General features: G+C 47.7%; 1 protein-coding gene across 1 annotated transcript in view; it reads left to right on the forward strand.

The window, feature by feature from the left end:
* Positions 1-13,635, forward strand: part of LOC307139994 (uncharacterized protein) — a 94,927-nt gene that overhangs the window by 50,262 nt on the left and 31,030 nt on the right. The window contains exons 17-23 of the mRNA XM_079839236.1: positions 865-1,038; positions 1,402-1,575; positions 1,769-1,939; positions 3,888-4,061; positions 4,255-4,425; positions 12,802-12,975; positions 13,078-13,251. Of these exons, the coding sequence (XP_079695362.1) occupies positions 865-1,038; positions 1,402-1,575; positions 1,769-1,939; positions 3,888-4,061; positions 4,255-4,425; positions 12,802-12,975; positions 13,078-13,251 (1,212 nt within the window). The remainder of the gene's footprint in view (positions 1-864; positions 1,039-1,401; positions 1,576-1,768; positions 1,940-3,887; positions 4,062-4,254; positions 4,426-12,801; positions 12,976-13,077; positions 13,252-13,635) is intronic.

A 13,635-nucleotide genomic window follows, 5' to 3' on the forward strand; every position in this document is an offset into this window, starting at 1 on the left:
GTTGGACAACAGAAATTCCGCCCAACGGAGCGCTTTACCAGATAGCTGCGAAGTGATGAACACCACCTTGGCGCGATCGTGTGGGTACAGGTGCGGCTGCATCTCCAGGACCAGCGAACATTGAAGCAGAAATCCGTTGCAATCCTCCGCTAAACCAGAGAAGGGCACCAGTCTGGCCATGGGACTGGCGCACTCGGGGGGTAAAGAAGCGGTGGTGTTGTTCCCGGAAGTGCTCGCTGGTGAAGGTGCAGGTGTGCTGGAGGGAAGAGCTCACCGAAGAGCGTCGACGAGCTCCTTGAAGGGATCCGGGGTGCTCATCCTGGTACTGTGCGGTGTTGGTCCGGTCTTCTGTTACAAACAGAGGTGACACAGAGAACTGATGGCAGTGGTAAACAGAGTTTATTAAACAGGACCAGGGATGTGAGCAGATGAGGTGAGTAACAGAAGAGTATATCCAGCGGAATGGTAATGTCAATAGTGAGACTGTACGTCTGGTTGCAGGTGACTAGGAGAACAGGACGATGGAGCGATGGAGCGATGGAGACGGGGAGCCAGGAGACGGGGAGCCAGGAGACAGGACGAGGAGACACTCAGGAGACTGGGAGAACAGGTAGGTAACACAGGTAAGTCCGTGGAAGCAAGCAGTAGCGTGAGCATGTGCAAACGAGACCGGACAGTGACTGAGTGAATGCGTGGGGCTTAAGTGCAGGTGGTGATTGCAGTGATAATGAAGTGCATGTGCGTGTAATCAGTATTCTGGTGACTGTGAACGTTGTGTCTGGGAGAGCTTGGAGCCTGGCGTGCTTGTGGCACATGTATTTATAGCTTCATTTTTATTTTGTTACTTTGTTCTTTCTTCTACAGGTTTAACTGCATCAGTATTACAGAAGAAGCTTGTGCTGTTCTGGCGTCAGTGTTTAATTCAAACCCTTCAAACCTGATAGAGCTGGATCTGAGTGGAAATAAACTAGGAGACTCTGGAGTATCAGAAATCTCCACTATACTGGGAAATTCACAGTGTACACTGCAGATACTCAGGTTTGGATTTGGTTAAATTAAACAATTACATTGACCAACACTGTGTTTTTGGGGTACTTAGATTTATAAATATCATAAGGTAAAATAATGAATCTTGTTTTCACTAAATGAGTTATTGATTACATTCAAGACTTTATTTGGGGCCGTTGTGGCCTGATGGTTAGAGAGTCAGACAGGTAACCTGAAGGTTGCAGGCTTGATTCTCAGTACCGGCAGGAAATTACTGAGGCACAAAACCCCCAATGGCTCCCGGGCAAAAATGGCTGCCCACTACTCCTATGATGTGTGCCCTAACTTGGATGAGGTAAATGCAGAAGGGTACCATACTTGGCCTTCACTTCATTAGTTTTTTTCTTCCTCTAGACTCTCAGACTGCAGTATCACAGAAGAAGGTTATAAAGCTCTGGCTTCAGCTCTGAGATCAAACCCTTCACACCTGATAGAGCTGGATCTCACAGGAAATGATCCTGGACCATCAGGAGTGAAGGAGCTCAGTGATTTACTACAGGATCCACACTGTCAGCTGAAGACACTGAGGTGAGATGGGATGGAATAATACATAATGTGCAGGTGAAATGTTTATAGAAATATTATTTCACTAATAAAATGTGTTGCACAGATGCCAATTCAAGATAAACAATTTCACAATGTTTCTCATTAGAATCAAATGCTGTTTTTCATTAGACCATGTTTAATTCAAATGATTCTTGCTTAATTTTCCCTTCTGCAGGTTTTTGAGTCCTGCTGCAGATGAAGCCTGTCAGTATGTGAGAGGAATTGTGGGTAAAAACCCATTACTCCTGAGAGAGCTGAATCTGAGTGATCATGATCTAGGAGACACAGGAGTGAATCAGATCTCTGCTTTACTGCAGGATAAACACTGCCAGCTCAACACACTCACGTGAGGATTGTGTTTTAATTAGGGATGCACCAAATCCAGATTTTTGGGGTTCGGCCGAATACCGAATCCACTGGTTAAGATTCGGCCGAATCCGAAACCGAATACCGAATCCTACTGCCATTATCACAGTAAACACATTAATGAAGTAAACAACGTCCACAGCAGTGTAGGGATGCTATTGACCATTTAACCTTTAACCGAAAGTAAGAACTTTGACCGATTAATACTATCAGTTAAACGGTTTAAATGTTTTTAATGCTTTTTTTTTGTTTTGTTTTTTGATGCATGGTTAAGAAAAATATGCTGTATAGCGTTATTTGTTCACTCACGGAGCGCGTCGACATGTGCAACCACAAACCAGATATATCTCGCAAAATGAAGCAATGGAAAGCTTACTGTGCGGGACCATTTCAACAGAAAAATACAGCATTAGTACAAGCTCTGACTGGTGGAGAGCAAATGAACGGCGCACCGCTCTAGCGAGGCGTTATCTCTGTATGCCCGGGACATCAGGTCCATCTGAAGCCTTGTTTAAGGCTTTTAATAGGGTGGTTTTGGTCAAGATTACTAAAGTAAACATTGTCGCCTATGTTCTTCTTGCCGCTGTTTCCTGATGGTTTATAGAAAAATTACCCAGAGTCGTCCACTGTCGTTTCAAAGAACAGCACAACGGAGAGCGCAGGAAGCTCACGCGCGCGCGCTGTCATTGGAAGCTCGCGCACTGCGGAGACAGAAGGATTGAGGTTGTTTTCAGCCGCGGGTTTAACTGTCAACAGGCTGCGCTCCAGACTAACCCACATCACTTAGACATGTTGCTTAAAAAACAAACAAAAACATACAAGGTGTGGATTGAGGTAGCCTAGGCCTTCTATTTTTATTTGACAAAAAAAAAAACAATTCCGGTTCTTCAAAGCTTAGGGATTCCATGTATTTTTGTTTTGTCATCTTAATTTGATAATTATTTAAGTGAAAAATATTTAGTGTAGGTCTATGTATTTTATTCTTTTTATCTATATTTTATCTGGTCTACATGCGGCTGTTTTCACGGTAAAATAAAATACATTTTGGCTGCTGTCTGTAGCTTCCTTCATGCACAACTCGTATTCTCTCGGATGTTTCATACGCAAATGTTTTAACAGCGGCTGTTGTTTAGGGTTCTTGTCATCACGAGACAAATCGGCATTGCAAATTGAACATGTAGCTTGGCTTGAATCGCCTTCTTTTGACTTAAAGTAGCTACTGCCACGTTTTCTGTTCATGAGTTTAATTTTCACTTTCAACGGCGGCGTCATTACATTCGACCAGCAGGGCGCGCATAGTGCAAGCCTAGGTTTCGGTGGAAAAAAATTCTGACGTACGGCAGAAACCGAACCTCGTCAAAAAGCCCAATATTCGGCCGAATCCGAACCCGAATCCTGGATTTGGTGCATCCCTAATTTTAATGCTTTAAAATGTCACATTACTTCTAATGTTTTGTTATAGTAGTGGATAATGCCATTTTCCTCATTTCTTTGAGTCAGTTTTTGTTTTTCTTTCAGCAACCACAATAACACAATAATGTATCATTTGTGTATTAAAATTAACCCCGTTTTTAATGATTTCATGTCTAAGTGGCATACTTAAAAGTAATGTGATGCATACTTAGATTTATAAATATCATAAGGTAAAATAATGAATCTTGTTTTCACTAAATGAGTTATTGATTACATTCAAGACTTTATTTGGGGCCGTTGTGGCCTGATGGTTAGAGAGTCAGACCGGTAACCTGAAGGTTGCAGGCTTGATTCTCAGTACCGGCAGGAAATGACTGGGGCACAAAACCCCCAATGGCTCCCCGGGCAAAAATGGCTGCCCACTACTCCTATGATGTGTGCCCTAACTTGGATGAGGTAAATGCAGAAGGGTACCATACTTGGCCTTCCCTTCATTAGTTTTTTTCTTCCTCTAGACTCTCAGACTGCAGTATCACAGAAGAAGGTTATAAAGCTCTGGCTTCAGCTCTGAGATCAAACCCTTCACACCTGATAGAGCTGGATCTCACAGGAAATGATCCTGGACCATCAGGAGTGAAGGAGCTCAGTGATTTACTACAGGATCCACACTGTCAACTGAAGACTCTGAGGTGAGATGGGATGGAATAATACATAATGTGCAGGTGAAATGTTTATAGAAATATTATTTCACTAATAAAATGTGTTGCACAGATGCCAATTCAAGATAAACAATTTCACAATGTTTCCCATTAGAATCAAATGCTGTTTTTCATTAGACCATGTTTAATTCAATTGATTCTTGCTTAATTTTCCCTTTTGCAGGTTTTTGAGTCCTGCTGCAGATGAAGCCTGTCAGTATGTGAGAGGAATTGTGGGTAAAAACCCGTTACTCCTGAGAGAGCTGAATCTGAGTGATCATGATCTAGGAGACACACGAGTGAATCAGATCTCTGCTTTACTGCAGGATAAACACTGCCAGCTCAACACACTCACGTGAGGATTGTGTTTTAATTAGGGATGCACCAAATCCAGATTTTTGGGGTTCGGCCGAATACCGAATCCACTGATTAAGATTCGGCCGAATCCGAAACCGAATACCGAATCCTACTGCCATTATCACAGTAAACACATTAATGAAGTAAACAACGTCCACAGCAGTGTAGGGATGCTATTGACCATTTAACCGTTAACCGAAAGTAAGAACTTTGACCGATTAAACCGTTTAACTGATAGTATTAAATGTTTTTAATTTTTTTTTTTTTTTTTTTTTTTGATGCATGGTTAAGAAAAATATGCTGTATAGCGTTATTTGTTCACTCACGGAGCGCGTCGACATGTGCAACCACAAACCAGATATATCTCGCAAAATGAAGCAATGGAAAGCTTACTGTGCGGGACCATTTCAACAGAAAAATACAGCATTAGTACAAGCTCTGACTGGTGGAGAGCAAATGAACGGTGCACCGCTCTAGCGAGGCGTTATCTCTGTATGCCCGGGACATCAGGTCCATCTGAAGCCTTGTTTAAGGCTTTTAATAGGGTGGTTTTGGTCAAGATTACTAAAGTAAACATTGTCGCCTATGTTCTTCTTGCCGCTGTTTCCTGATGGTTTATAGAAAAATTACCCAGAGTCGTCCACTGTCGTTTCAAAGAACAGCACAACGGAGAGCGCAGGAAGCTCACGCGCGCGCGCTGTCATTGGAAGCTCGCGCACTGCGGAGACAGAAGGATTGAGGTTGTTTTCAGCCGCGGGTTTAACTGTCAACAGGCTGCGCTCCAGACTAACCCACATCACTTAGACATGTTGCTTAAAAAACAAACAAATAACATACAAGGCGTGGATTGAGGTACCCTAGGCCTTCTATTTTTATTTGACCAAAAAAAAAAACAATTCCGGTTCTTCAAAGCTTACGGATTCCATGTATTTTCGTTTTGTCATCTTAATTTGATAATTATTTAAGTGAAAAATCTATATGGTCTATATGCGGCTGTTTTCACGGTAAAATAAAATACATTTTGGCTGCTGTCTGTAGCTTCCTTCATGCACAACTCGTATCCTCTCGGATGTTTCATACGCAAATGTTTTAACAGCGGCTGTTGTTTAGGGTCCTTGTCATCACGAGACAAATCGGCATTGCAAATTTAACATGTAGCTCGGCTTGAATCGCCTTCTTTTGACTTAAAGTAGCTACTGCCACGTTTTCTGTTCATGAGTTTAATTTTCACTTTCAACGGTGGCGTCATTACGTTCGACCAGCGGGGCGCGCATAGTGCAAGCCTAGGGTTCTCAAGCCTAGGCAGAAACCGAACCTCGTCAAAAAGCCCAATATTCTGCCGAATCTGAACCCGAATCCTGGATTCGGTGCATCCCTAATTTTAAAGCTTGAAAATGTCACATTACTTCTAATGTTTTGTTATAGTAGTGGATAATGCCATTTTCCTAGTTTCTTTGAGTCAGTTTTTGTTTTTCTTTCAGCTACCACAATAACACAATAATGTATCATTTGTGTATTAAAATTAACCACGTTTTTAATGATTTCATGTCTAAGTTGCATACTTAAAAGTAATGGCTTATAACTCTACAAAAAACAAGATATAATCAAGTGCATCTCATATCAAGGTCTCATTTAATAGAAAACCTTTAAATTTTTGAAACAAATATATTTTGATCATGTTTGGAAGCTCTTATGTTACATCACAGCTGAGAAAACCTCAGAAAAAGTGATTTTTATTGTTGTTATTATTGATGATTGACACGGATGACTATTAGAAACTAAAGGCTCCACGGGGCTAAAGGCTCCTTTGATTTTATTCTCCTCTAAACCACTAGATAACACAAACTTGCCTCAGCACTTTCCTTAACATCCGCTTTTCAAGATGCTCGTGGAAATGTGTCTGATCTTTGACCGATCTCAGGCAGCAGCGCAAAGATGATTCTGCGCTCATTTGATCTAATTGTGATGTTTTAAAAATGTTGTAGGTTTAAGTAGCAAATAAGAATCGCTAAAATTATGGAATATATTTTGAAACAAAGGTCTTGTTAATGTTTGTCAGTTTTGTTCAAGGTAATTAAAGCAACAGTTTTTCAATAACAGAAGAATATGTAAAGTATGGTATTTGGGGCAAAAGGCCCATATTTAAAACATATTAACATGATCATAAACAGCCGCTGACTTTAACATTTGTTGACATGACATGCTTAGATTCAGATTGTAAGTTCATCATATATTAAGTTGGGTGTCCACCTTAGAGATAATCACCACATTTATAATGAAACCATATTTAAAAATGTGATATTAATCATAACATATTAGTAATGGGCGATATAAACAATATGCAATATAAACGATACAAGATTTTAATTCTATCGTGATAATGCATGTTGATGATGCAATCTACCCGCAAAAGTTAGAGCCACGAGCTGCAACGCATCATTGTATTCGTCATCTTGAGTAAACGGCTGAAAGCGAAACGGATGAGCTGGTGAAAGACCGGTGCAACATCCATTATTTGGACTTGGTTCAGATTTAAGCTGTCCGACGAGCAGCAGCAAACTATACTGTGTGTGTGTGTGTGTGTGTGTGTGTGTGTCGGGGCAACAGCTCTGGCTAAGAGAGGTCACACGAATAATCTGTTCTACCACCTCAAATAATTGCCTAATACTGGAAGTATTTCCCTAATAGGCATGTCACAAGTACTGGTACTTCGGTACCAAGTCGGTACTGAAATGATAATAATGTGACTCTACCAGCAGTAGTGGAAGTACTGACTCTGAGTATATTCTGCACCCGCAGCTGCGTTCAGTCACTCCGTGTCTATCTGGGCGCAGGGCTCCAGACTGTAGCCCAATATATATGTAACGCTATCCACTGACGAGGCAAGTATTTGGACCCAAGTGCAGTTCTTTTATTTACAAATCCAAACATAAAACAAAGACTTGGCAAAACAAACAATAAACGTGGCTTGACTTGACCAAGAAACACTCACCAGCACAGCAGGTTACAACGACAATAACAGTCAAGGACACACGGCAAACATGAGGGCTTAAATACACAGACTAATGAGAAGACAAGTGACACCAGTGAACAGTGATGAGACAATTAGCCAATGACATGACACAACACATGAGGGCATGGGAATCACATGACAATGAAACATGACAAAACCAGGAAGTGCATGACAAGACTGTGAACATGAAACACTAAAACATAACCAAGAACATGATAAGCTAAACACATGAACAATGAACATGAACCAACACCAAAACACCCTGTGACAGATCCCCCCCTCTATGAGCGGCCCCTGACACCCAAACATAACCAAAACACCAAAAGGCTAAACACAAAGAGTCTTGGGGGGCGATCTTGGGGGAGGGATGGTGGGCCAGGCCCGTGCAGGGGCACCGGACCCAGACGTGACCTGGATGGGCCTGGGAGCTTGGGCGGACCTGGACCCTGTGGCGTGGGCGGACCTGGACCCTGTGGCGCGGGCGGACCAGGACCCTGTGGCGCGGGAGGACCTGGACCCTGTGGCGCGGGAGGACCTGGACCCTGTGGCGCGGGAGGACCTGGACCCTCAGGCATGGGCGGACCAGTGGGCGGACCTGGACCCTGTGGCGTGGGCGGACCAGGACCCTGTGGCGCGGGAGGACCTGGACCCTGTGGCGCGGGCGGACCAGGACCCTGTGGCGCGGGAGGACCTGGACCCTGTGGCGCGGGAGGACCTGGACCCTGTGGCGTGGGAGGACCTGGACCCTGTGGCGCGGGAGGACCTGGATCCTGTGGCGTGGGTGGACCTGGACCCTGTGGCGCGGGAGGACCTGGACCCTCAGGCGTGGGTGGACCTGGACCCTGTGGCGTGGGCGGACCTGGACCCTGTGGCGTGGGCGGACCAGTGAGCGGACCTGGACCCTGTGGCGCGGGAGGACCTGGACCCTGTGGCGCGGGAGGACCTGGACCCTGTGGCGTGGGCGGACCAGTGGACGGACCTGGACCCTGTGGCGCGGGCGGACCAGGACCCTGTGGCGCGGGAGGACCTGGACCCTGTGGCGCGGGAGGACCTGGACCCTGTGGCGCGGGAGGACCTGGACCCTGTGGCGCGGGAGGACCTGGACCCTGTGGCGCGGGAGGACCTGGACCCTGTGGCGCGGGAGGACCTGGACCCTGTGGCGCGGGAGGACCTGGACCCTGTGGCGCGGGAGGACCTGGACCCTGTGGCGCGGGCGGACCTGGACCCTGTGGCACGGGAGGACCTGGACCCTCAGGCGTGGGCGGACCAGTGGGCGGACCTGGACCCTGTGGCATGGGCGGACCTGGACCCTGTGGCGTGGGCTGACCAGTGGGCGGACCTGGACCCTGTGACGCGGGCGGACCTGGACCCTGTGGCGCGGGAGGACCTGGATCCTGTGGCGTGGGTGGACCTGGACCCTGTGGCGCGGGAGGACCTGGACCCTGTGGCGCGGGAGGACATGGACCCTGTGGCGCGGGAGGACATGGACCCTGTGGCGCGGGAGGACCTGGACCCTGTGGTGCGGGCGGACCTGGACCCTCAGGCGCGGGAGGACCTGGACCCTGTGGCGCGGGAGGACCTGGACCCTCAGGCGTGGGCGGACCAGTGGGCGGACCTGGACCCTGTGGCGTGGGCGGACCTGGACCCTGTGGCGTGGGCTGACCAGTGGGCGGACCTGGACCCTGTGGCGTTGGCGGACCAGGACCCTGTGGCGTGGGAGGACCTGGACCCTGTGGCGCGGGCGGACCAGGACCCTGTGGCGCGGGAGGACCTGCACCCTGTGGCGCGGGAGGACCTGCACCCTGTGGCGCGGGAGGACCTGCACCCTGTGGCGCGGGAGGACCTGCACCCTGTGGCGCGGGAGGACCTGCACCCTGTGGCGCGGGAGGACCTGCACCCTGTGGCGCGGGAGGACCTGCACCCTGTGGCGCGGGAGGACCTGGACCCTGTGGCGCGGGCGGACCTGGACCCTCAGGCGCGGGCGGACCTGGACCCTGTGGTGCGGGCGGACCTGGACCCTCAGGCGCGGGCGGACCTGGACCCTGTGGCGTGGGAGGACCTGGACCCTCAGGCGTGGGTGGACCAGTGGGCGGACCTGGACCCTGTAGCGTGGGCGGACCTGGACTCTGTGGCGTGGGCGGACCAGTGGGCGGACCTGGACCCTGTGGCGCGGGAGGACCTGGACCCTGTGGCGCGGGAGGACCCGGACCCTGTGGCGCGGGAGGACCCGGACCCTGTGGCTCGGGAGGACCCGGACCCGGACCCTGTGGCGCGGGAGGACCCGGACCCGGACCCTGTGGCGCGGGAGGACCCGGACCCTGTGGCGCGGGAGGACCCGGACCCTGTGGCGCGGGAGGACCCGGACCCTGTGGCGCGGGAGGACCCGGACCCTGTGGCGCGGGAGGACCCGGACCCTGTGGCGCGGGCGGACCCGGACCCTCAGGCGCGGGCGGACCCGGACCCTGTGGCGTGGGAGGACCCGGACCCTCAGGCGTGGGCGGACCAGTGTGCGGACCTGGACCCTGTGGCGTGGGCGGACCTGGACCCTGTGGCGTGGGCGGACCTGGACCCTGTGGCGTGGTTGGACCAGTGGGCGGACCTGGACCCTGTGGCGTGGGTGGACCAGTGGGCGGATCTGGACCCTGTGGCGTGGGCGGACCTGGACCCTGTGGCGTGGGCGGACCAGTGGGCGGACCTGGACCCTGTGGCGTGGGCGGACCAGTGGGCGGACCTGGACCCTGTGGCGTGGGCGGACCAGTGGGCGGACCTGGACCCTGTGGCGTGGGCGGACCAGTGGGCGGACCTGGACCCTGTGGCGTGGGCGGACCAGTGGGCGGACCTGGACCCTGTGGCGTGGGCGGACCAGTGGGCGGACCTGGACCCTGTGGCGTGGGCGGACCTGGACCCTGTGGCGTGGGCGGACCAGTGGGCGGACCTGGACCCTGTGGCGCGGGTCGACCTGGACCCTTTGGCGCGGGAGGACCTGGACCCTGTGGCGCGGGTGGACCTGGACCCTGTGGCGCGGGAGGACCTGGACCCTGTGGCGCGGGAGGACCTGGACCCTGTGGCGCGCGAGGACCTGGACCCTGTGGCGCGCGAGGACCTGGACCCTGTGGCGCGCGAGGACCTGGGCCCTGTGGCGCGCGAGGACCTGGGCCCTGTGGCGCGCGAGGACCTGGGCCCTGTGGCGCGCGAGGACCTGGGCCCTGTGGCGCGCGAGGACCTGGGCCCTGTGGCGCGCGAGGACCTGGGCCCTGTGGCGCGCGAGGACCTGGGCCCTGTGGCGCGCGAGGACCTGTACCTTCATTTCAAAATATTATATTTCACATCTACATTTACTTAAATTTAGGGCGGCTCATTTTTTAAAGCCTCACTGAAGTGCCGCATTATTCAATGTGATGATGTCATTTCCACTGAAACAGGAAGTTAGAGCGTGTCTACAAGATTCCCCCTTCTGAATTCACATTGATCTGTTACAGTAAAACAGTGATGATCATAATCATGCTAATGTGCTGTAAAGAGCTCATCTCTTCTCATCAGGGCTGTTTCTAATGCAGAGGCTGTCTAACCGCTTGTTGTTTGATCTCCATATTGCTTTAAAATACAGCATTTTGTGTTTGTTTTGTGGTCTGTGCCGACTCGTTCATATGATACACTTTATGATATGATATGATATATGATATATATGATATGATTTTTGATATGACACACTGTGCTATCTCTGTCTCTGAATCATGTGACACTGATGTGAAGCCACACTTCAGTCTCTCTAATAGAAAGCATATTTACTGTCTGAATTGTTCACTATCCTCTATATAGTGCACTATATATGCCCTTCACTGTATAGGAGATAGTGAATGAGTGAACGAGTGACGGATTTCAGATGCAGTCTCAGCATCTGTTATCATTTACGAGGCGGGAAGCTTCAGATTCTAGAGCAGGATGATGTCATGAACATCTTTCATTCGTATTGGTGGTAGAGAGATTGTGTCAAAATTAGGGATGCGCGATATTGGATTTTTGCCAATATCCGATATGCCGATATTTTGGCCGATGCCGATATACGTTTATTTTTTCCCTTTGTTTGGAAACGACACCATTTTGAGCAAAAACTTTTATTTTTGATTGTGGTTTCAGATTTCTGAGGTCTCCTGACTAAAAGGATACTTGTTAAAGATAAATAAATGTTAATAAAGTTATTTTTATAATAAGAGTATATTAAAAGTTCTGAAAATAATAATAAAGTCAGTGATCTTTCACCCCAGACAGATGCAGGTGTACCTAAATACTGTATTTTGGCATGACTTCAGCTGATGCCGTCTTTAGCTTCAGCTTCAAATAAAACATTCTACAATTATTTTAGAGCTCCGTGAATTATTTTTCATCATCCATTTCATAAAAATCTTATTACAGATGAATAAAAGTATTTAATTCACAAGTGTCATGCTTGTGATTTATGACATAATTACTGCTTTATTTATTCAGAATAAGAAGTAACTTCAATTTATTTGTGTAATTTTACTTTTCATTTTATTACTGTAAAAACAGCGCTAAACCCCACTACATATACAGTATATCTAACATTCTAGAGGCGGGCACGAGGACCTGGAGGAACTTCTGCTGCTGTGGAGGCTGCGCGGTAGGAGACGCGATTGGGCTTGTTTTGGGCTTGTTTTGGGCTAGTTTTGGGCTTGTTTTGGGCTTGTTTTGGGCTAGTTTTGGGCTTGTTTTGGGCTAGTTTTGGGCTAGTTCTGAGCTTGTTTTGGGCTAGTTTTATTATGAAAACCTGGCAACCTTGCGATGACGGTCACGTCCTTCAGTACGCGCATTCACAAATTCAAGACAGCATTTAAAAATTGTTAATATAAATCACTGTACGTGCGATGTATTTGTATTTCTTGTTTTCACTTCAAGAATTAGCGTGCTGACATGATCTTATTGCTATAGCAGTTATTATAGTTATTGCAGGCGCATATCAACACGTTATCATATCGCCAAGGCATATCGGCATAATTCTTTCATATTTTTATATTTTAAGCATTTATCAGCCGATTTGTCGTGCAGATAATATTGTGCATCCCTAGTAAACATATGTGTGAGAACAACAGACCTGAACACATTTGCCCAGTGAGCAAACCATAGGGTGAAGTTGACATGAAAGAACCAGTCTTCAAGTTCATCTGAAGTTAATGTGTAAACTAGAACTTTATGACACTTCTGAGATGAAAAATACTGTTGTAGAGAATTACAAATTTGACTTTCAAATGATGGATTGATGAATTACTGTCTGAATAAATCCTTTAAAAGTTCAGTTTGATCATCACAGATCTGAGCTATTGTCTTTTCTCTTTCTGTCTTCAGTCTGAGTTACTGCAGTTTTACAGAGAAACAGTGTCTCATCCTGACTTCAGCTCTGAGATCAAACCCATCACACCTGAGAGAGCTGGAGCTGAGTGTGAATAAACTAGGAGACTCTGGAGTGAAGCCCCTATGTGCCGTACTGGAGGATTCTCACTGTAAACTGGAGACATTGAGGTGAAGAACTCAATATCTCATCAATAGCCTGAGTTCACACTACATTTATGAAGATGCTATAACTTTACAGAATAAAGAGTTTTCTCATCTCTCTAAATGTAGGTTAAGCTGCTGTGATATGGCAGATGAAGGTTGTTCTGCTGTGACTTCAGCTCTGAGATCAAACCCATCACACCTGAGAGAGCTGGACCTGAGTCTGAATAAACTAGGAGACTCTGGAGTGAGAAGCCTCAGTGATCTACTGATGAACCCACAATCACAGCTGGAGACACTACAGTCAGTATCATTATACTGTACAGTTACAGTGAGATTACAGTTCACTGTTTAGTTCAAGACAACTGGACACGAGTCACATCATTTACACTGAAGCATTGCATCTGCTGGTCTTTGCCATTGGTCACAATTCAAATTAGGCGTCTTGAGTAAATCATTTCATTTAAAGTATTTGAAACAATGAACTGATTGTGTACATATTGTTCTGCAGAAATATCATGAGATTTGAATCTGCTGCTACAATAAACAAAAGAGACAAAAGAGAAATAGTTTAAAAGTTTTAAAAAAGAAAGAGAAGAAACATCAGTTTCCAGCACACAGAACTAGTGACACGATTACAAGCAGATTATGGGAACTATAGACTTTTTTTTCCAACTTTATTTATAC

This window comes from Gobio gobio, assembly GCF_949357685.1.
Source record: "Gobio gobio genome assembly, chromosome: 16".
Classification (NCBI taxonomy): Eukaryota; Metazoa; Chordata; class Actinopteri; order Cypriniformes; family Gobionidae; genus Gobio; species Gobio gobio.